Raw genomic sequence first — 24371 nt, forward strand, 5'->3', positions numbered from 1 at the left:
CAACATATTTCATCTGTTAAACTATCATGAAAGTATTGTAAGAGGAGTTTAAAAAAATAATATAATAAAAATAAACTAATTTTCTGGGATTTTACCAGTTTTTAAGCATTATTTGAAATTTCTAGAATAAAATTTTTTTTTTCCTTATAGGATCCTTTAATGTATCGAAAAACACATTAAATAAATAATATAATGTAAAATAAACAAAATAAGAAAAAAATAAAAAAATTAAAAATTGACGACAGCTGGGGCTTGAACCAACGCCCCCTCGCTCCATGCGTAAATCACTAGCACATGGTCTTAGCCGTTGAACTACGCTTATACGAGTATCGTGCTACAACATAGCTTCAAGTACCCGCTCCCGGTTTGCTAGACAGAAGACTTAAGGGGCCATTGCGGCCCCCCTAATTGGGTTATAAAATTTTTCTTTGGTAGAGGGGTCCGGCACATAGAGGCCTGTATTCGGTCCGAGTTTGAAAATTGTAAGAGGAGTTTAAAAAAATAATATAATAAAAATAAATTAATTTTCTGGGATTTTACCAGTTTTTAAGCATTATTTGAAATTTCTCGAATAAAAACTTTTTTTTCCTTTTAGGATTTTTTAATGTATCGAAAAACACATTAAATAAAAAATATAATGTAAAATAAACAAAATAAGAAAAAAATAAAAAAAATTTAAAATTGACCACAGCTGGGGTTTGAATAAATTACAATTTAATTACATTATTAAAAAATTAATTTTTATTATTAAAAAATAAAAAGTAATAATTTATGTCATATTTTTTAATCTTCTAGCTTCATTAATCTTTAGGTCAGTGAAGCCTCGCTACTATACTCCAAACCACCGTATTTTGACAAGGCTGTCAAAAAGCACGCGAACCTATGATCCCATCCAGTGTCATAGAAACTATCTACCCCCTCTCCAAAATGTCCAAACTGTGATGGCAAGTCTGAAAAACTTTCAATACATATTTTCTCTGCCTTTTTTAGTACTTCTCTATACCCGAGTGTTTTGTTTTTACCAGGTTATGCTTCAAATCTCTGTCTCCTTTTCGCGAATTTTTCTTAAACAGTGAGAATGTCCCTTGAAAATAAACAACGGGTGAGCTAGATGCTTTAGGCATTTCATTTAAAATTTAAGATTAAAGAACTCATGTAACAGAAATAGAAGGTCAGAAACGTCGTAATCAAAATAGTTGGATTATAAATTTGGCAGAAAATTTAATTTTTTGTTTTTTCAATAAGCTTCGAGGAACGAGATTAAATTTTTCTATTTTTATAAGACTATGAAGAATGGACCTAATTTAAGAAATCTATCGTCTCTTGGGAATTCCTTTAAAGAGCATTAAGCAGTATGCTTTTGATGAAGCTATATGCTTGGTTAGTTTTATTTCCACCCACTAAATGTTTGAATTAGTCATGGAACTAATTTAATCTTTTAGTGGTATATCATGCTTATTGTATTTTCTACTACAAATCGTATTTTGATATCGTAAATAGCATAGTAATTTTTTAAATTAAATGCTGTGAAGTATATGAATTATAAACCAACTCTTAAATTCGATGTTATAAAGGTTTTATAATTTTGTATAAAACTTTAATAATACAAGTATAGTTATTTAAAAAAAGAAATGTAAAAAAATTAAACATTCTGTTATTATATTAAATTGTAATTTATTTCAATTCAAATATGTTTATGTAGGAATGGATTGCAAAACAATTCTATTTGGCCATTTCATTCAATTTGTTTCAGTTTTATTCTTTTTTTTTTTCCCAATGTCATGGAAAAAATAAACTTTTTCCAGTAAATATTCCTTACTATTACCAATCCAAAATTTCTTGACAATATGGAATAAAAAATTGTGTACTATATTTTCCCTTTTTCTCAAGAAGGACCCTCTTTCAGCTTGCCGTTTGATTCTTGAGCCCATGCTGTGTGGTGAAAGTTTTTTGTTTTGGTAAATTTCTTTTACCCTTTGTAGCTGAAACCATTAGTTTTGTCTCACCTTGTATACTACTAGCAGCTATGTAATTGATCAACTTGTTTCCAGTAAAATATTTCTGCAACAAAAGTTTATTCAGCTAACTTTATTTTTGTTGAAAGAGACAAATTTTTGAATTTTTAAAACCAAGATTTATTTGCTAAGTTTAATAATAGAAGTTTATTATTTTTGTGAAATATGACTGATTTATTGATATACGCCAATAATACTTACTTTTTTGATGATGCTACTGAAATTAAACATAGTTTTTTTATTTTGAAAGAAATTTCTTTAAAATATGTTTTATAAAATAATTTTTTGATCATCAGATTTACCACATCGAATTACTGTGTTTTATAGAATCTACCTCTTTTTTTTTTTAGTAATTTATAAAATAGCACCCTCCTGTGTTTTTCACATTTTTTAATAATTATGAAGCAACAATACTGTGAATTCTGTTTTTTTATTTAATTACATAAACCAGGTTGGAAGATTTGACAAAATAATGATAGGTGGATAGTCAAAAACCCTTAGAATGTAGTATTCATTCATAAAGAAAGGACAGTAGAAAAAAGTGAATTTTTATTTCTGTCTAAAAATAACTTTTTGAAGAACATTTTCTTTTCTTTTTTTTTGAGGACACACCTTTTTTTTAGATTTAGGTAAATGAAGAAAAAATTATTTAAAATAATTATGCCATAAGAATGAGTTAAAAACACGTATATTGCTAGTTTTGATGTAATAAATGTGTGTTCAGTTATATATTTAGATTATTTTATGGGTAAATAAATCCTTTATGTACTTATTACAGTTTAGGAAATTTTAAATATTGACTTACTGACCTCTTGGTAGACACTCATTAAGAATTGTATCATTAAGAATTAATATTCTCTATTATGGAATTATAGAAAAATTTTATGATTATAGTCATTACAGGTTTATAGTCACTGTCCACGGCAATAAAGTTTCTTATTCAAACTTTTTATTCTTTCACAGGAATGGACATCAGATGAATATATACCAGATTTTTTTTTACGATGATCCTCAGAAAGCTCTCGTGTATCTGAACGACTTCATCACTGGATTGATTTAACTCTTGGTTATAAATGGTCTCTTAAACAAATGGATTTGTTTTTGGTGTGTTGAAAATCGTAATCATTTTCTGTACTTTGATTTTTAAGTAGCTTTTAGACTTATCATTATCCATAAAGATTATTTTTTCAGGTAAAAATTAAAATAAATAATGTGAGAGTACTAATTTTTTTTATTTCTTATTAATTCAATTATTTAATAATTTTAAAATTTAAATTATTCTTTTATAATGGTTTTAATTTAGGTGGGAAGAAAAACCTGTATCAGAATTTTTTCGGGCTTTCTGCGACATGCCTCTCTAGTACTTATATCTTTCTGTAAGATTCTTTTAAATATAAAAAATATATACTTGCTAACTGAAACGTCAACTTAAAATTTTGTTTTTTTTTAAAAATCTAATATTAAGGCAGATATTCTTGCATTTTGTAGGTTGAAAATACATTAATAATTTCCTTTTAAGCAATTTTGTTAATCTTCATCACATTGAAAGAAAATAATAAAAAAAGTTGTGAAATCCGTAGCAGTAACTACCGGGGAAAAAAAAAGATTGAAGGCGAAATCACATGAATCGGTTTCTTCAAAAAAGGGTTACTAAATGTGTGTTTTCATTTCAAGATTCAGTTGCTGTTAAAAATAATATCAAATTAATAATATAGGATTTTAAATACTATGTGAAATCAAAAGTAATAACTAAATAAAGAAAATTAATAGAACAAAAATTTCTGCTGAGAGGAAAACCAAAATTATTTACTTCCTAACGGAAAAATCTTTTTGCAAGAACTCGGTAATGTTCTGTGACAATGTTGCCACAGTGGAGAAAAATATCACTCATTAGTATATTTTTAAAATATGTTACATATGTTAAAATACAATCTAGTTAATTCTTACCCGAAAGATTATGTATCTTATGAAACTGAAGCTTTACTTTGAGTTTAAATCATTTAATATTGATTACCGGTGGTTGGCTTTATTTTTGGCTATGTTATTTCTCGATAAATCACCAACAATGGATCTCTTCTCATGATTCTAAAGGTCTGTTGAGAACAATTCAATTACTTTTTAATTTGGCTTTTGATTAGGCAGGTCATGGGGAACTTGTTTTCCATGGCCTGTCCTTATTAATATTATTATGCAAAATTTATTTAACTAGAACTCCTATGGACATAAATTTCTTTATCTCGAGCTACCAAATAAAAGTTTTATTATAATTTATGTTCCAGTTTTCATCTTCTACTGTTATTTTCATCATCCTGTTTTCATCACTATCTTCAATTAGTCAAGTATACCATGCATCTACCAACTTCACTGATTTTCTTCTCAGCAGCATTTTAACAAAAATATCATAAATTAATTTTGCTAAACACAAATTAGTCTTCTTAATTACATTGAAGCACATTCTTTTTATTTTATGTTCTTTTCATTTTCAGAAATTTGTACATTAGAGGCTGTTAGGAATTATTATTTTTAGTGGTTGTGAACTAAATTAGAATTTTTAAAGCAAAGTATAAGTTTTTTAGAACTAAAAGTTTTAATTTTTTTTTTGTTAAAGCGTTAGCAATCATCTATCTGACCATATAGTATTTGTTTAAATTATTATATTTTGTTTTGTAATTCTTTTTTATAAAATATTAATACATTACCCTCCCTTGCGACCACTTGGAAATTTCTTAGCAGTTGGAGTGTCTGCCTTTCTTTTTTCGCTATCTTATGCCTGTATCTTATTTTGCTTATGTAACTTTCTTATTCAAGGTGCGTAGCGTTTTTAAGAGTGCTTAAAGGTGCTTATTTTCAATTGTTTTTTAAAAGCTCTTAAAGGTGCTTTTTATATGCGTCGTGTTTTATAAGTGCTTAATTTTTAATTTTCGAAAATGAGATTTTTTTTCTTGACTGTGTTGATTTTGTGTGTTGTTGACTGTGTGCAAAAGCATGGTTTTCACATTGTTCTATTAATTATTTTCACAATTCATTCAAGAAAATTAATTTTGGCAAAGCGTTGGTCGGTAGAGTATGAAAGCACCAATCATGTTACATGTTTGATGAAATACATGGGAGTGACTACTGAGTTGGGTTCGGTGATATTCTTGCACTCTCATGTGCAACTCTGCTGCATTTTTCAAGATATTCTCAATTTCAGGCTTCATTTTCCACCCTCTAAAATCGAACCAAAAAAAATTTGATCTTTTTATGGTAGCTAATATAATCAGAAAAGAGTTCTTTGCCAGAAACTAGTTGTTTTTATCATGATCTTATAATGTCTTTGAAAATTATTTTGCATTTTGTTAATGTATATAGTGTTTAAAAAGTACTTTAGAGGTGCTTATTTTTAGTCAAAAATTTGGTTATGCATCCTGTTATTTATTCTTATTTTTATTATGAATATGTATTGATTATGTATGTTATTTAAAGAGTAATGTATTTTTTGTTCATTGCAGTGTGCATTGCTTCAGGATCTAGAGTAGCTTTGTTTAACAGGCTTCTCTCCCAGACTGTCAGTACTCGATATCTTCATGTTGCGAACGGTAACTTCCATGCCAGCTCTACTCAATGGGGTGCTTTCACCATTCATATCTGTAAGTCTTATTTTCATTTTACTCTTAATTTCATATAGGAGGAACAAGACATTTTACCTTTAAAAATGGTTATACTAAATAGTAAAATATTTAGAAGTAGTTATTCTTATTTACACCATTTTTGAATCCAATTATAAAGAGGATGCTGTACAGTGCTAGAAATTCTTCATAGCAATCTCACTTTCACCTACATAAGTAATTTAAAGTTTATGGAAAAGTGAATTCGGTGCATTTAGTGTCTAGGTAAATGTAGTGTAGTTTCAAAAGCTGAAAAAAATGTTCTTCAAATATCAAAATACATGCAAATTATGGTAGGATCACTTTTTCATTGTCTACTCTTAAGTAATCCTGCCATAATTTGTTTTCATTTTGATATTTTGAAACTTTATGGTTTACGTTAGGTTTACCCAGAGGTGATTGTGCTTCGAAAAAAATCCGGATTTCCAGATTTTTTGCTAACTACAATCCAGAAGTTTCTGGAAATCCAAAGTCTAGAAGTTTCAAGATATCATCAATCACATTTATATATAAAAATTCCAATATATTTTGTTTAAAAATAATAGAACTAGAATTTGTTCTTAACATTTCTTTCATTCGTAAATTTTTCTTTTCTGGTAGTGTAATAAATGTGATTTGAGATAAAAGTGAACTTATAAGTAATTATTCATTGAAATTACACTACATATAATTTATTTAGAATTTCATGTTTGAATATTTCAACAATGATTTAAATTTATAACGATACTTTGTATGTATATTTTGAAATGTGTAATTAATGATTTTACTTAATGATTTTAGTTGGGCTCACAATCACCCCTGGTTTACCTTAACAACAAATTTTTTTATGCTTCAAACTACTTATGTAGGAGAAAGAGAATTTTCTATGAAGAATTTGTCCCACAGTTTTGCATCATCAAACCAATAACAAATCTTAATCAAAACTCAAATATCTTTTTCTTTAAAATATTAATATTTTTTTACTAATTTAATAATTGAAACGTAATATTTACTCATTTTTCTCATTTACTGTTGAGGGCTGCAATGAGTTCTTATACAAGCTGATTCATGTCTCTAAAAGTTAAGCTTCATAGACAAGTATAAATATTCATTCTCTAATTTAAAATTTTTTATAATAAAATATTACATTTCATCATATTTAAAATGTAATATTTTATCAAATTTTACTAAATTTTTAAAAAACTTTTTGTTATTAGGTCAACTCTGAGTTTGTATACATACAGGGTGTGTAGCATTTTTGAAAAGTGCTTAAAGGTGCTTTTTTCTTTGGGTGTTTTTAAGAAGTGCTTAATTTTTCCCATTTTCAAAATGAGATTTTTCCTTTACTTGTTGATTTTCGCTATGAATAATGCAAAAAGACACAGTTCACATTGTTCTATTCAAGGTTTTCATAATTAATTCAACCCAATCTATTTCGGCGTATAAGTCAGTCCGTAGTGTATGAAAACGCCATTCGTTTTACATGATTCAAAATTTCATGATTTTTGATAATTGTCTGAAACAAATCCAATTTTTTTTTTTTTTTTTTTTTTTTTTGACATGGCGGTTAAAACAAGATAAAACTGTCGATTGTCGAAAACTTTCCAACCCTGCCTAATTATGATTTTTTTTTAAAGTGTTTAAAAATAATTTTTAAGTGCTTAAGAGGTGCTTCTTTTTGTTGAATAATTTGGCTACGCACCCTGTATGTAGAAATTAAGTATAATCATTTTTATTTGCTTTATGCAAAAACTACATAAACCTGCCAATTAACTCAATCTTACCAAAATGCTAGACATTAGTAAAGTTTTTGCTCCAGGATTAATGCAAATCCAACTATTCATCCAAAGATTAAAATTTGTAATAGAAAATATTCAATCATCATGTTATTATATCAGCCTAGAATTTGGATATATGGTGGCTCTAAATTATCTCTATGCTTATTTACATCATTATTTTTGATAAAAACAAAAACTTAACAAAAGTATTTTAGGTTTTTAAATAACATCCTATATCATTTTTTTTTGTAGCAATCTAGGCACATTAAAACAGAACAAACAATCATTTGTTATAGTTATCATCCTTTGGTATCCAAACATTAAGCATTTACGTCATGTTACGTCATGTGTATTTAACATTAATATCTGATTTAGTATAGTTCAAGTGCATTTGTGTTAAAACCGTATTGTGGAATTTCAATTCTAAACATCAACTTTGTGATAAGTTTTTTTTTATCTATTATATTTTTATTATCTGTTCTTTACTAATATGTTTTTTGTAGGTTTTCCCTCTCTAGTTAAGTTATTTGGAAAGAAAAGCACTGAACTGCTCTTATCAATTCAGTTGTTGTTGTTATTATTATTATTACTTAATTTTCACTTAAAGATAGACTTATATTGCAGGGCTGCCAACTTTCTACACTTTTTGGGAAAATTGCTTATAGTTTTTTCTTGTTTTGATCAGTGACTTTTTGCATAGTAAATTTGACTTATTTTCCATGCCACTGAGTCTGAATGATTCAATAGTTCATATGAAAAAACATTTAGTTCCAGTTCTTTTGTTCTTAAAACTTAACCATAAGTAACCAAACATTTTGAAATCTTTAATTTTTAATTGTATGTTCAATTGTTAAATGATAAAGTTTTAATTTTTTGTTAATGTCTTTTGATTGTCTACCACTCTATAAAAATATTTCACAAAAAGCTTAGTAGTTGGCAGCCCCATATATTGTTCTAAGATACTAAAGGTCAAATAGAAGGTAAATAAATAGTTAAATGCCACAGCCACGTGTCCTGTTTTGCCAGTCAGTTACAATGCACATAACTACTTTTTTAAGAGTTAAAACTTATGTGATCTTTTGTCGAAAATGTGGTAAGCTATAACCCTAAAATTAAAGAAAAAGAAAGATAGTTTGAGAAGATTCTCCCAACACAAAATTATGAATGTTAGCTGTACAATATTTTATTTTATATTACAGCAGATGTAAAGCTGTTTACTTCTAAAACATGCTATAATTATTTCTTTTCTCACTGCCGAATTGGTTTTGTAGTGGATGATACTGAATCAGAGTCTGAGGAATTTACTGTTTGTGATGGTCACATTCATTATCGTTATACTGTTAAGTTAGTCTGTTCAGTTACAGGAATGGCATTACCTAGACTGGTAATTTTTCAACTTTATTGTGTTTTCTTTTAATTTAACAACTTAGGTTTAATATGCAATAGTGTTTTTGTATATCTTTCTGAATGGTGTCTTTGTTTTATTTTTAAATTTAAACTATATATTATTATTCTTTTTGAAAAGCAGAATAGAAAAAAATACTTTTGGCAGTTTTAGTGGCAATATTGTTTTTGTGTATTTTTCAGAATGTTGTCTTTATTGTTTTTTTATTAGGCTTCTTTGACTTTTTTGTTAGTTCTATACATAGACTATATATTAATATTTTATGAAAAGAAGAAAAGAAAAAATACAAAGCAATAAATTCTGTTTTCAAGCTACGAAAAATGCTGATTATGTGTCATGTTAATGCGTTATATGATTAATTGTTGTTTTAATTTTGTTCTTTTTAATGAAAAATATTTTCATGCTGTTAATTAAAAAATATTAGGTTTATCTTTTAGGTCTAATTAAAGAGCTTTTTAATATTTTTTATGTTTGTTGCAAAACTGAATTTTTATGAATTCTTTATTTCTTAAGTTTTATTGAAAGTAATTTGAATTTTCGTGAATGTAACAATCTTACTTCAAGGTGGCCACCCACCTGGAGAACCTTGAAAACCTGGAATTATCAGGGAATATTTTATACTGGAAAAAACCTGGAAAAATCAGGGAAATTAGGACAGAAACCTGGAAAAATCAGGGATTTTTTAAAGAAAAGCTGGAATTTTTTCTTTGATTTTTCTTATTTTTACTAATTTAAATTATTTACTAATTTTGTTAATTAAAATTATTTTACCAACTGTTATACCCACTTTTGGACGAAAATTTATTGCCAAACAGTTAAAATACCATCAACTTAGCAATACTTCGCTTGCATCAAAATTAGGTTCATTATAACCATGTTAAACTCCCATGGTTTCTTAAGGAATAGAGAACCTTTTCCTATGCCTATGCGAGGTGGGTATCTAAGTATCGGCCCCGAAGGGGCCCTAACTCATTCATCTGAGTGGGGTAGCAGTGTATGCAGCTAGAGTTCAAATCAAGGTCACCTCATTCCCATAAGGTGACCTGGTTAGCACTCTATCCCATGAGTCAAAGATGATAAACATTACATTAAACATTACATTGATAACACTAAAAAAATAATATTTTAAATAAAATACTTTATAATATTGATGCTTTTCTTGGTCCCATCCAAAACTTTATGAGGGAAAAAAAGCAAATCGACCTGGAAATTTTAGGGTTTTTACCTGGAAAATTCAGGGAAATTTGAAACCTGATTTGAGTGGCCACCCTGTAACTTGCAAAAATAAAATTTGTTACTGCGATGTGATTGCTGCTTCAATCTGCCCCATAACTTATATTTTCCGCAAAATTATTTCATACCTGTTCCAAAATAAACTTAAAGCCAGAAACTTTCGCCGCAGTTGTTCCAACACAGGCTTTTTTTCATTAAATTATAATGAACATTCTCCAAAAATTTGTATTCAATCACATAATACATTATTGCTTTAATATTTTTGTTGGACTTAAAAAAAGCATTAAATATTTAGAATAAGTAATAAATAATGTATTTTTAAATAATGATATAAATGTGCATGCATGTCCATGCATCTCCCTCTTGTAATATGTCTTATACATATGCATTCTTATTACAGTTAATGGGGAAAGTTGACAAACAGACAGCTCTTCTAGATGCTGATGATCCAGTTTCACAACTTCATAAATGTGCTTTTTACATGAGGGATACTGAAAGAATGTACCTTTGTTTATCTAAGGAAAGAATCATACAGTTTGAGGTAACACATTTTTTTTAACGAACTGTAAAAAAAATCCATGATGACAATAAATTTAATTTATTCAAAATAAATTGTAAACTCTCATGAATGGTAATTAATAATTGACCCCTTTGTTGCAAACAGTAGATATGTGATAATTTCAATATTTTTATTGAATTCTGTAATTTTTGAGGGGTGTTTTCAGTATTTTTATGTACTTTTTCTTTAATTTCTCACATTAATTTTTTTAGTTTGGTCACATGTTTAAAACAAGGCCAAATTAATTCGTGTTTTCAAGCTCTTTTTTAGGATTAAGTGATTTATATAAAAGTTAGGTATGTCAGGACTCTCACGGGCTGGAAGAACAGGGATAACCTGGAATTCTCAAGGAATTTTATTCTGACTCTCGAAAGCAGGGAATAGTCGGGAAAAATTGCATATTTTTACAGAAACTTGGAAAACTCTCATACCTGGAAGAACCCAAAATTTTCAGCAGCAGTAATCAGTTATTGAGATTCAATTTAAATAATTCTAACATCTGTTACAATTATTTGTTATAAAAATTCGACATTTTATTAAAACTTTTCCATGTTCTTATGCTTGTTCAATGATACTTTTTTTGCTCACAAGATGTAATATCTACACATAATTTTATATTTGACATTACTAATGAAATTCGAAGTTTTCTGATGAAAAATTTTGTGACTTACATAAAATATGGTCTGGATTTACATTGAAATTTTCCTGAAATACCTGGAAAAGTTAAGGAAATTTTTGTATAATATAGCAGGTGGCAACCCTGTTATATTACACATAGTTGATTATATTAATCAGAAGTAAAACAGTAAAAATTATTTGAGAGAATTAATAAAATTTGTTATTTTCAGTAACTGTGGAGCTTTAAAATGTACCATTTACCTTTATAATCAGTAAAAATGTTATAAATAAGGGAATAAAATTATTACTGAATCACACAATTTGTCTTCTGAGAATAAATACAATTAAAATGTAAGATGATATGTAATAAAACCTTGATATATAATTTCTAAATTATTATCACTTATCTTTGAATTGATAATTATTTTTTGTTTGCTTGCTAGTTGGCAGTTTATGTACAGTCTCTATGTGTCCTTGTTTTATTTTATTTCTTCATCTCTGTTTTATTTTTTACTTTAAATAAAATTTGAATAAAAAAATTTGTAAATTTAATTTTATTAAATAAAAAAAAATTAATTACATTTAAATAAAGTGCAAGAGAATTAAGTTATATATTATATTACTTATAATAGTAATTAGTAATAATTAAAATAGTTAAATTTTGTTCGTACTTTTATTGATGTAGAAAATAATAGAGGTAGTTATTAAAATTAAAAACAAAGTATCCTTTACATAAAATAGCTTTAAGTGTCATTTTTGGATTTGTAAGAATATTACTAAACGTTGTGAGACGTGAGGACTTAAGAATGAAGCTCTTTCCGCAACAAAAAGTGAAGTGTCAACCATTTGTTATTTTTTCCAGCAAATTATCTAGTGACCCTTAATTGACCACCCTCTATTCTTAACTCCTACTCTTTTTTTGTGACCATAACTCAACTAAAATTGAAGGGAAATTTTTTTATTTTTTTTTTGTGGCCTCTTAGAGTTTGTCAAATTCAAGCCAAATATATATGTACCTAAAGGAAAAAATAGAAAATCCGTTGAGAGAAATGACATATAACCAGTATTTCAAGTTATCTCCATTATAAAAACAAAATAATTTAATATGACATACATTAGGAATAAAAGAAAATGATATAAAATAAATGAAAAAAAATTACAAGTGTGAAACATATGAACGATGCTTTGCTCTAGCTTAAAGTAATGAATTAGAACTAAGATCACAAATGATTCATTACTTTTTTTCATTACTTTCAGTACTGTTATTCACAAATTTTTACTGTAATACATTATGCTGTTTGGAGGTAATTTAGCAAAGATTTGTTAGCAGGCATTCATACCTTTAATATTCACTTTTGCACTATTTCTTTCTTTAGGTATTGATGATTTTGTTTTATTTTTTAAAAATTTCTCCTTTCCTCTCCTAAATTAATGATAGTTAAGGAGGTGGTGCTGATAATAATAATGAGATGATAAAAAACATTATTCTTTCATGATTAATGTACTATTGAAATAGGATATTTCAGTTTAAATTGAAATCAATATATTTTTACATTTTCATTAGGCTACTCCATGTCCTAAAGAGCCTAACAAGGAGATGATAAATGATGGGTCTTCTTGGACAGTCATTAGCACTGATAAAGCAGAATATACTTTTTGTGAAGGAATGGGCCCTGTTCGCTCTACTGTTACTCCTGTTCCTGTAGTACATAGTCTTCAAGTAAGCATTTCTAATCACTAATAGTTAATTTTTATTTTTCTGATTCAGACTATTGTAATATTTACACTTGATAAGATTACATAAAAATAATTTCATTTAATAGCTTTTTTTTCCTCCAATTTTTGTCTTAGAAAAATCTTAAAAAAAATAACAGGGAGTCCTTTCTTCATTGTTAATACAGTGAACACCACACATATTTTGAAGGAAATCCCCATTAGGTCACAAATGCTGCTTAGGTATGCAAGTGCTCATATTATGGAATAGTAATGTAAAACGTACTACTAACAGATTAAAATAAATTAAAATTAGATTCGTAATAAATAAAAATTAAGTAAATTTTAAATAACTTTTCAGTAATTGCTTAAAACATAGTAAATTTTTTAGTATTATTATATAATTCTTTATACTGTCAGTTACCAGTGACTTACTGAGGTAGTTTACTGAGTAGTGTAACCTTTTCTGGGGGGCTGTGACAGCAGTTGTCACATCTGATCTTGGGGTCCTGTGGTGGGACACTTTCAGCGTAAGAATTGGGGAAAAAATCTCCTCCTCAGTTAAGAGAGGGGAGCAAGTTACAGCGGGATGTGTTTTATTTTTTTAGTCACTAAGAGAGGTCTCACCTTTTTAAGTTAAGGGGTTTCTTTACATTTCTCACCTACCTTCAAACATCTATTTCAAGTTCGGGTACTTTTTTGTTTGTCCACCGTTTTCTTACGTCTGCTCTAGTCAGTTTAATTGTTGCTATTTTTTTGTACAAATTTTTTCGTTCTAGTTGTGAATTATATTTTGAACAAATTAATTTCTTTATTACAAATATAATTTGACAAATATTTTCAATTGTATATAAAAAATATAGAATAATCAGAATCACTGTTTTAAGTAAATTAAATCAAATTGAAATAAAATATCAAAGAAATATATTTTACATAAACTCAAATAAGTACTTCTTTTTAGGTTATGTTTTAAATTCATGTTATAAATATAGTTATTGGAATTTTAAACTTTTGATTACATTTCCTGCAGTTTAAAACAATGTTCTTACATGATTTTAAATAAATATCTGCATTTCCGAAGAAAAATATGTGTATTTAATACTACTCAAGAGTATTTATTCATACTTTAGGATGCAAAAATATTTTAAATGTCACATTTATAAATATATAATTTATAATTACTAATGTATTTTTTATGTTTAAGAAATTGAAATCATAAACGCTATTTTTAACTTTTTTTAGAAAACCATTTTCCTTTTGTGGCAATTTTCATGTTTCTTTCCCTCTTTCTACACACAGTTTAACTTTTAGTTATAGTTCCTAGAAATTCTTTTAATATCTCAGTTTTGTATCTTTTTATTACATGAGTAAGTTGAAGTCAATTGTAAATGACTATATTTTTTTAAAAAATGTAAAAATGGAAGGGAAAAAAATTATATATGCTACGCAGTTTCGATAAAGTGCTTACTTTTCATGAAATTTGCAGCAAAATAAAAGAAATGAGCCTAGTTGTTACATGCTAATCATTTGCAACTGAAGCACATTAACTGAAATATTTATGAGTTTTCATGTTTTTGGAACTATTTAAAAAACTAATAAAGGAAGTTGAAGAAAAATTTTGTTAGAAATTTCGAACGCTTATTAGATTCTAACTAAGAGTTCATGGGATAAATGTGCTAAAAATTGTGTTTTAAATTATTTAAACTATTATATACTATTTAGAAAATTAATTCAAAAAATTTTGTATGTTTATTTTTGAATGATTAACATAGTTATTAAAGTTTATAATTTTTTAAGAAATATTAAAAATTTATAAAATAAAAAGAATTTATTTGATAACAAAATTTTCAATCGAAATTATCTTACTTTCTTAACAAGAAGAGAGGATCTTTCAAATTAGCCGGGAGTTATGGCGAAATTATCCTCATTTACCTTGCTTTCTTGTTTCATTATTATTATCAATAATAATAACAATAATGAATAAATGACTCTGATGAATAAAGAGAAAAAATATTTATCATTTATTGAAGTGACCGGTATTTTTCATAAGTCGATAGACAGATAAAGAAGATGAAAATAAAATAATTCAGTCGAAGAGCTAATATCAAATTAAATTTCCTATATTTTCTTTTCCATCGGCTATGACTTAAATCCATTCACTAATAACTCAGACTGAAGAGACCTGTCTATAAAAATATGGCATTACAACTATTTAAGTTCTTTCCTAAGATTTATTATCTTTCGATAAGATATTAAATTTTCAACAATGCTACAAATATTTATAAATTAAAATATTGATATTTATTATGTATAATATAGATATTTATAATTAAATAAATTAAGACCACTGTAAAGGAACTCTTTATGCATATTAAAATTGATTCATGGAAAAATCAATTTTACTCTCGAACAAAAGGGTTTTTCCTCATTATGACCTGATTTCACTGCATGATAACTCTCAGGAAGAACTGATTTCACACTTAAAACATAGTAATTCCCAAAATGCAAGAGAGGAAGATCTATCCATTATTTACATGAAAAATGGATATACACCGAGTTTTCCCTTTAGTCCTCGAAATTTCCGACTTTTTTTTAACTCAATAAAAGAGTGTTTATGATCAGCGTGCACCTCATTAGCTTGTTTATTTTTTGCGGAAACATGTAAATAAACCAATCGTTTTAATATGGCATCAAAGAGCTTATAAAAAAATAGATATCACTTTAATAACTGATTTAAATAACGCCACCGATACCAAACTGAAATTTTCAAAAACCGAGTTACCTGTTGAAACAATATTCGAAAGAACAAAGTTTTTATAACTATTCTTCAAATGTGCAATAATATTTTTACATTTAAATGTTTAAATGTTTCGTAAAATGTTTAAATGTTTCATAATACTTTGAAAGTATTAATGTAAAACAATGACATACTACAATTACAATAATTTTAAAATAAATATATGATGAAAAATATTTAATGGAACGAAAAAACAACTTTTTAGATAACCTTTAATAGAAATCAAATGTGAGAAAGATAAAAGATTCAATAAAATTACTTTTAGGATGGAGATTTTAATTGTTAATATAGTTTAAAATAGGTATTGACATTGTAAATTTATAGTTTTCTCTTTTTATTTGTCCTATATATATATATATATATATATATATATATATATATATATATAGATGTGTGTGTGTATGTATATATATATACATACCCTCCAACAGCTAGGAAATTTCCGTAGTTGCTACGGAAATTGGAGGTAAACTACGGAGCTACGGGTGAATAGTAAAATATTACAGATTAAACGAAAGCGCCTGTCCGATCTATCCGCTGTTGTCGTCTTTCAAGCGTGGTGAGGTCACTGATTGCGTATCGCCGAAAATGACGTCATGAGTTGTTAGCCTTGGTCGGGAGAAACCACATGATTATGAAGGGTTACTCATCGGCGGCTCCATTGTAATCTGCCTGAATGCAGCTGTTCTTTGAGAAGCTGCGTTAGCTTGGCGAACAAAGAACACGGGGCGCGCTCAAATGATCAGAAAGTCGGGTCCCCAATCGTGGTTGCCGGGAGAAAAGTGTTGCACCAAGCAGACTCCTCAATTCTGCTTTTAACATGTAAAGTCTATGGCGGGCTTGTCATCGATCTTGTTCAAGAATCGGAGTGATCAATTAAAAAAAAATACTAATAATTTTTTCAATCTTTCCTATCCACGAAAATGTAGGTTAATTTTTTTTTATCTTTATTACTTTTTGTAATATTGCCTTTGAAACACAAGTCACTTTCTACCTTTGAGTAAGGGAGGAAGGCAACTTCCACCCCCCAGTTCACTAATCTTCTCGGTGGGAGGTCTTGCTCCCTTTTGAAAATCTTTTTCTCTCTCTGTCCTTCTGAAGAACTGATATGGGGAACGCTTTAAAAACCGATAGCTTTCTTTTTAGTTATAAGCTTGTAATTTATTATGAAAATTATATTTGCTGATAATTCGTTCATTCTATATACATTTTATTTATTTATTAGTGATAATTTTCTTGTTTTTATTCATTTTGAGAATGGAATTTATTTTTTAAATACATTATTCCCCTTTTTTTTAAACTTTGTTTCTTGTTTCTTAAAGATGTTTCAGAATTAAAAAAAATTAGCTGCTGAATAAAGTGAGATGAATTAAAATCGAATAAATGACGTAAAGATCTTTCAATATACTATAAAGAAAGCATCACAAAACTGCAGTTTTCCTTTTTTTTTTAAAAAAAAAATATATCGTACACTCATTTGTAGGTTTAAAAAACATTTACATTAAAAAAATTTAAAAGGTTCCAATTTTTTCATTCCGTAAATAGTTTTAATTACTCCAATAGCTGGGATAGTATGTTTTTTCACGGTAAGGACAAAAAATAGCTAGTACACAAGACCACGCATCATCCAAACATGAACAAGCACTTAACCCTGTTTTTAGGGCTTTAATGTAAATACACAAGAACACTAAAGTATTATGAAAGAAATTTTCATTTTAATCAGCAAATGAAGAAAAATATGAAAATACACGAATGTATTGTAAAATTCTTTAAAAAAAAAAGGAAGAAAAAGAACATTAGTGGTCATAATTAATATTCACGAGAGAAAAATACAAACGGTATCAAAATATAATGAATCAATGCTTAAGGAGCGAACGCAACACTGAAAATATTGAAACCAGTTTGATTGCCAGATGAAATAGAAAGAATGAGAAATGTGATTATTATAAACACCACGACATTTCATCACGATAAATTAAAAAATAAAAATAAGCTGTAATACTTAGAGTTAAGTTACTTTTTGTTACTTCAGACAGTCAAACTGGTTTTGATGTTTTTAGACCTGATTCCTTAGTTGATTCCCTAATCGGTAATTCCTAATTAATACACTTTTTAAAACTTTTTTTCGCAATATTCTAAAAATATATATTAAGAGTAGTAATTATGCAATATCTTATGTATTTAATAATGAGAAATTTTTCGAATTCATATTAAAAGTGTATAATGTAATTTTTATTCATAATTTTTTGCTAGAACAAAGTATGTAATCAATGTGTTATTTTAATTTCTCTTCCCTGACCCTCTTTTGCCATTCATGGAGAAGAGTTTTAGTAGAAATTTCTATACTGCAAACTTTAATTAGTGTAATTATAGTTAATTAAAATATAAGAAAACTAACCGTCATTAGCATTACATAAAGAGGAAAAACACGAAAACCTCCCAGGGTTAGCCAGCATGCCATCTATATGAATGAATCTCCCAGATAACCATGTATTTTTGTATTTGATAAAATTTTGTAAAGTACACGTGTCTCAATCTGTTGTTATGTTGTAAGTTTTAATGAAAACCAATAAATGCCTTTTCTTTCAAAAATTTCGTTATCATACTTTTTTATAAATTAATTTCGATTATTTTGATAAATCTTTATATATATCACAGTGAGCAGTCTCACAAATCTATATACTAAAATGTAAAATAATATAGAATTGTTTTATTTTGTTGTTTTTAATGATCCATCGAAATGATCTATTAGAAAAATAAATTAGAAATTATTAATTAGATATTTTAAAAAAATTAACAAACTTTATTTGATCTATAGAGAAAATATAAATTTATTTTTAATGTAGTTACTTTATATGAATTACTTTCATATGACTACATAGTAAAATTTTATAAATTTAAATACTCTGGTTATTATTAGTTCTCTAAATAATCAAATCAAAATAATAAACAATTCAAGATATAATTAGAAAAAGTGCATGTTAAATAAAATGATAAAACTATTTTGAAAATAAATAAAGTCGTTTTAGAGTTAAAAAAAATATTTTTTAAGTTTTTCTTAGAAAGAGAAAAAGCATAATATAAGATGAAGAATGAGTTTCTTCTGATATCTTTTGAAAGCTAGTTGACCCCCGCAATCCCCCTTCTGTGACAGTGATTAGTTTCGGGTTACTGCTCCCTACATTAGTACATTAGTACCCTCCCCTACATTAGTACCCCCACAAAAAATGTAGGGGAGACAGTGGAACTGGTTTTGGAGGTGCTATATATTTCGTCCCTATTCGAACCTATCCTTACTGAAGGTTAGAATTGAAATGGAAAGGCCTCCTTAGGTATTCTTTGGCCAAGTGCGTTAGTTTTTGCTTTACACCGTGTGAAGTGAAGTGACTTCAATAAAATTTTTGAAAACAACTTTGAATTTTGCTGCTCCGATATTAAAAGAATGATAAGTTTTTGTTTGAAATTTTAGATTATTTTTCATCCAGCTTTTATCGCGTTAATTTTTAAGTTGTGTATTTATTATTAAATTTTATTGTGATGGATCGTTATTTGAAAAGATCTATTCAGGACCGGGAAGTTTCTAATGACGATGGAGAAGAAGAGGAAGAATAATCAAAAGTTTAGAGAGGAATATACTAAAAAGTTTCCTTGTTTAGTATCGGGAAAAGAAGGCTTTGCGAAATGCACTATTTGTAGTTCGGAATTCTCTATTGTCCACGGGGGACTGGGTGATTGTTGCCGACACGTGATCGGTCCTAAACTTTGTGCTACTGCAAAAGCACAGGTGCATCAGCAACCTATTAACAATTTTTATTCTTCAAAATTAGAAGAAAATGGTGTGATTAAAGCTGAAGTATTATTCGTACGGTTTTTAATTGAGCACAATATTTCTCCATCTGCTTCTGATCATTCTGGCGCCTTATTTAAAATTTTTTTTCCCAGATTCCGACATTGCAAAAAAGTATGGGTGTGGACATACCAAGACCCAGGCAATAACTGTTTCCACTGCTGAGGGGATAAGAGAGAGTACTCTAAGTAAGCTCAAAACATCATTATTTTCTCTTTCCACTGACGGAAGCAATGACATATTAGATAAAAAGCTATATCCTTTAATTTTTAATTATTATGATGAAGAAAAAAGACAAATAGTATCATCACTGGTTTCTTTATCTGAATCAACTAACAACACTGGTGAGGGAATTTTTCAACTTGATGGAGAGTTTAAAAAATATCTACTGAAGTGGGAGAGTTGCATAGCATTCAGTTCTGATAATGCTAACACAATGGCTGGATGTAATAAAGGTGTTTTGAGCTATATAAAACAGAAGCAACCAAATATAAAATTCATTGGATGCCCTTGTTATTTGGTTCATCTAGCAGCTCAAAAAGCTACAGCATCATTACCCGTTGATGTGGAGAATTTGGTGATAAAAGTTTTTTACTACCTTGAAAAGAGTAGTAAAAGAAAGTATGAATTTAAGAACTGTCAGATAGAATGTGATGTGAAACTTCACAAGATTTTAAAACATGTTTCAACTTGGTGGTTAAGTTTAGAAAATTCTCTAAAGAGACTAGTTGAGCAGTGGGACCCATTGCTAATTTTTTTTTTTTTTTATTAGGAAGAAACTCATTTATATAATCCATTTTTCTTTCAAAAAATTGGTATTAAATTGTTTTCTTGATTTAATTGCTTTAAAATTTGGTGTAAAAAATATTTAATAAGAAACATCTTAGAATCTGACCTTCCTAAATAAAATAAGTAAAAATTTTTTTGGTAACAATTGAATGAATGTAGAGAAAAAGTTGTGGAGTTCACTTTTTGCATTTTACTGAGATGTTATATTATTTTTCTTTGAAATTTGTATAAATGTACAATAAACTTTCATTTGCAATTTAATAATTTTATATCCTTAGAAAAGTGTACCTTCCTGTATGTGAATTAAAATTGTACTATCTAAATAACATGATTTTTTAAAAGTCAATGGCATTTTAATTTTTTAAAAAATTTCTCAATGTGAAATAACGTTTTACGCTTGTTTCAAAATCTATTTTCTTATATTTATCAACTGCTTTTTGAAATTATAAGTGAATATAATTAAGTATCAATATGAGCATAGCAAATATTGCGGAATGCCGTAAATGTGTATTGCGCGAGTGCTACTGATGGCTAGGTAGGCAAAGTTGGAAGGTATGTATATATATATATATATATATATATATATATATATATATATATATATATATATATATATATATATATATATATATATATATATATATATATATATATATATATATGATTGTGTGTGTGTTCGTGCATAATTTTTTTATAGCTAGCTTAGTGAATAGTTTTTTGGAACTATGGTTAGGATTATTTGTTGTTTATAGAATTTAAAACAATAAAATGAGGAAATTGTGACACACTGCACTAATTCTGAATGTTTGTAAAACACTATAAATAGTCAACATGTGACATTCGGAATTTAGCTTTTTACCCTAAATCGTATAAAACCACCAACGAAGTTTTCCCACGCTTTTTTAGTTGTCAACAAAAAACTGGAATCCATCCCCAGTGGTATTTCTATTATCCCGAACTGCGGTGGTGTAAAAATATATCAAATGGTATTTAGAATAACAGAGGGAGAATAAAACTCTTGGGAACAATCATCACTTGATTTGTTCTAGGGATTAGTGGTTCCCTTTCTTGAATTTATCCCCCCAGTCTCAGAAAGAACCCACCAGAGGATCTCTTATTTTTGCGCCCACATGAAAAGGTTAGCACTGATTGTGTTTAACTACTAAATCTTTTTACTATTTTTTTATCATAGCACTTATTTTAAACTATTTCTATATCAAGAGTAATTTCTAGTTACAGTTATCATAGTGATAGGAACATTTAAAAATAATTTTTAAGATAGTGTTGCAATGTTTTGCTGTTATAAATGAATGTATAATTAAATCTGTAAGGCATCGCTGTCTGCAATATGTATTGAATCTGCAATTTAGTATAATTTTTAAAATTTTTGTTTTATAAAGTCTTTTTCTACATAGCAATGTCTTTGTCTTTTATATTTTGATGATATAGATTTCTAAATTTAATAGTTTATTTAATTTGTAGCATAAATATTTAAAAAAAAACAAAATTAAAAGTAAATATTAAATTAAATAATATAAATAAATGAATAGTATTATATTCTTAAAATAATCTTAAATTATTATTAAGTTTAAAATAAATTTGATTGTTATGAATTCTGAAAAAGCTAATTTATTTGGTTTTGACTAGCATATAAACGTGCATGCACAGTGTCTTAATTATTAGAAGTTTTTTTATGTTTTGTTTTATGTGCTTTGTATACTGCTTCATAAATTTTTGATTTACAGTTTATGATATTTTGACGGGTAAAATCAAGGCAATACTTAGGGGTCACAAAGGTTGTGTACGAGATGTGGCATGGCATCCTTACAGAAATGAAATAATGAGTAGTTCAGTGAGTATTCTCTGTTTGTTTCTCACATCGTATGTATAGTTTGTCTATGGTAAGAACTCCCCCTGCCGCAAAGTCTTGAGGCTGTCTGCTGATCTGGAAACAAGAACAGCGCATTTCAGGGAGTGTAGCTTCTCTTTACTCTAGGGCTAACACAGTTGACCGGGGGGGAAAAAAAGATTCCCTTTCTCTCGCCGACCTGGGCCAAACCCTGTCCTAAACAATGATCCCACACCCCCACTTGAAATAATTATACCTCGTTACCATAGTCACCACCACAGGTCCGGGCGAATGGTTAGGGGAGTTCTTATTTTAGACAAATTATAGTAGGTTGTGCTGTAACTCTTTCATTGGACTTTGTTATTGAAAAGCTGAAGAATGATTCAGTGGTTTCTTTTCTATGTTCATCAGAAATTTATTCCAAGATTAATATTACTTGCGATTGAATGTTTGCAAAGATAGTTTGTTTATGTAATTAAATGTCTGATTACTTTAAACTAGCTTGATAGCTTTGTAGATTTTATTTTCAAAGTTAACAAATGTATTTTTAAGAAAAAAATAATTTTCAAAATACAAAAGTAATTGAAGTATTATTATAGACACATTTGTTTATGTTTTTATAAGATTAAAAATGTGAAATAAAATCTCAGAGTTGCCCATTTTTTCTGGAATTGTTAATTCATTTATCAATCTACTAAAGTTAAAATAATGCATTAAAAAATTAAGTTTCTTTCTTTTTTTTCTTTTTTCTTAAGAAATATAGTTGCAGGGTTGCCTCTCTACAGGGAGAATAGGGAAAAACTGGAAAATACGGGGAATTTAAAAATCACCTAAAATAATCGGGAAAATGCGGGCGATTTTAAGATTTTCATTACAAACTGGAAAAATACAATGAATTTTGTTTCTTATTTTCGTCTCTTAAAAAATGGTGACCACTCAAAACACAATCTATGGGATATTTAAGGATCATATTTCAGCTATACTAAACTATTTCATTTATTATTTGTTTTAATTATGTTCAGCTCTACCTTTTTTCTCTAAGTTTTTTCCAGCAATTAAAATTACTCTAGTTAGCCCAATATAGCTCACTGATTATGTGTTTCCTCTCAATATATTGTCAGGGTGCGTAGCGTTTGTAAAAAGTACTTAAAGGTGCTTTTTTGGGGATTTCGTTATTAAAAGCTTTTAAAGGTGCTTTTTTCAGCTGGCGTTTTTAAAAAGTGCTTGTTTTCCGAATAACTTTTTTTCCATTCAGTGATATCTGGTGGATCCCATGCATTTCACAAAAAATGGGGAGTTTGCTACGTAATCATTCACGCGGACTTCATGTCGTACCCACGTTATGACTTGCGCATGCGCGCACACTTGAAACCGAAACCCGAGTGCTTCAATTCGGATAGAGAATATCAGATCCTTATGAAATGTTTTTCTTTTTAATTTATTTTAATTTTGTTCTTGTTTATTTCATTTTACTTCTAACACTTTTTTTGACGTAGGGGGTAAGGGTACTTTTGTTCTGAGTTCAGGGTCAAGTTGAATTCACTCGGTGATGTGGGAAAGTACTGATTGTTTCGATTTACGCCAGTTTCTTTTTGGGGTTTTTTTTAATGCTAAAACTGTTTCAATAATATCATTGATTGAATATGAATTTTTTGAGTGCTTGAAAATCTTTGTGAAGTGCTTGAAAAGTTTTTAAAAAGTGCTTATTTTTGATTCAAAGATTTGGCTACGCACCCTGATTGTGTATAATATTTACAGGGAATTTTTTTCCAGATTAGAGTGAAAACCTTGGGTTTTTGCAATCCTAAAATTTTTTTAATGTTAACTATTAAAATTTGTTAATATTGAGGAACCAAGAAAATTTATTTCAGTGAAAGAATAAAATAAAATGGTCTTTTGCAGTGGGATGGAACAGTTGTGAAATGGACTTTTAATAAGACAGAAATTGATTCAGACTCTGAAGATATAATGCCTGGCCAAAGCAGTGAAGTGGATGGTTTGAGGAGATCTCAGCATTTAGCAGATAAGAGAAGGGAAACCAGGCTTTTCTCTCCTATTGTATTGTAATTAATAAAAATATATTTTTTTAAAGAAGGTGTTATGTATAAATAAAAGTCAATAAAATTTGCTTTTATCTGTGAA

General features: G+C 28.0%; 1 protein-coding gene across 4 annotated transcripts; it reads left to right on the plus strand.

Annotated features, from left to right (window-relative positions):
• Positions 1–1170: 1170 nt before the first annotated feature.
• Positions 1171–24371, plus strand: LOC147803205 (recombining binding protein suppressor of hairless-like). 4 transcript variants are annotated; one of them, XR_015428886.1, is made up of 7 exons: positions 1171–1380; positions 5507–5644; positions 8691–8803; positions 10458–10598; positions 12799–12954; positions 22126–22232; positions 24132–24371. XR_015428886.1 is itself a non-coding variant. In XM_087150535.1 (7 exons), exons 1-6 carry the CDS (start codon positions 1374–1376, stop codon positions 19738–19740), a joined length of 609 nt encoding a protein of 202 aa, XP_087006661.1. In that variant the 5' UTR covers positions 1171–1373; the 3' UTR covers positions 19741–19779; positions 22126–22158. The 4 variants fall into 4 exon arrangements, 3 of the variants coding, with proteins under 3 accessions (XP_087006661.1, XP_087006660.1, XP_087006662.1); XM_087150535.1 differs by lacking the exon at positions 24132–24371 and adding an exon at positions 19687–19779 and having other exon boundaries at positions 22126–22158; XM_087150534.1 differs by lacking the exon at positions 22126–22232.

The sequence above is a fragment of the Parasteatoda tepidariorum genome, chromosome 9 (assembly GCF_982258835.1).
Source record: "Parasteatoda tepidariorum strain Cologne lab strain chromosome 9, Ptep-v5.0, whole genome shotgun sequence".
Taxonomy (NCBI): Eukaryota; Metazoa; Arthropoda; class Arachnida; order Araneae; family Theridiidae; genus Parasteatoda; species Parasteatoda tepidariorum.

Bases quoted from the DNA above. Each gene is read 5' to 3' on its own strand.
- LOC147803205 (XM_087150534.1), top strand. The intron at 10,599-12,798 runs GTAACACATTTT...CATTTTCATTAG, and splicing joins AAAGAATCATACAGTTTGAG to GCTACTCCATGTCCTAAAGA. The intron at 12,955-24,131 runs GTAAGCATTTCT...GGTCTTTTGCAG, and splicing joins CTGTAGTACATAGTCTTCAA to TGGGATGGAACAGTTGTGAA.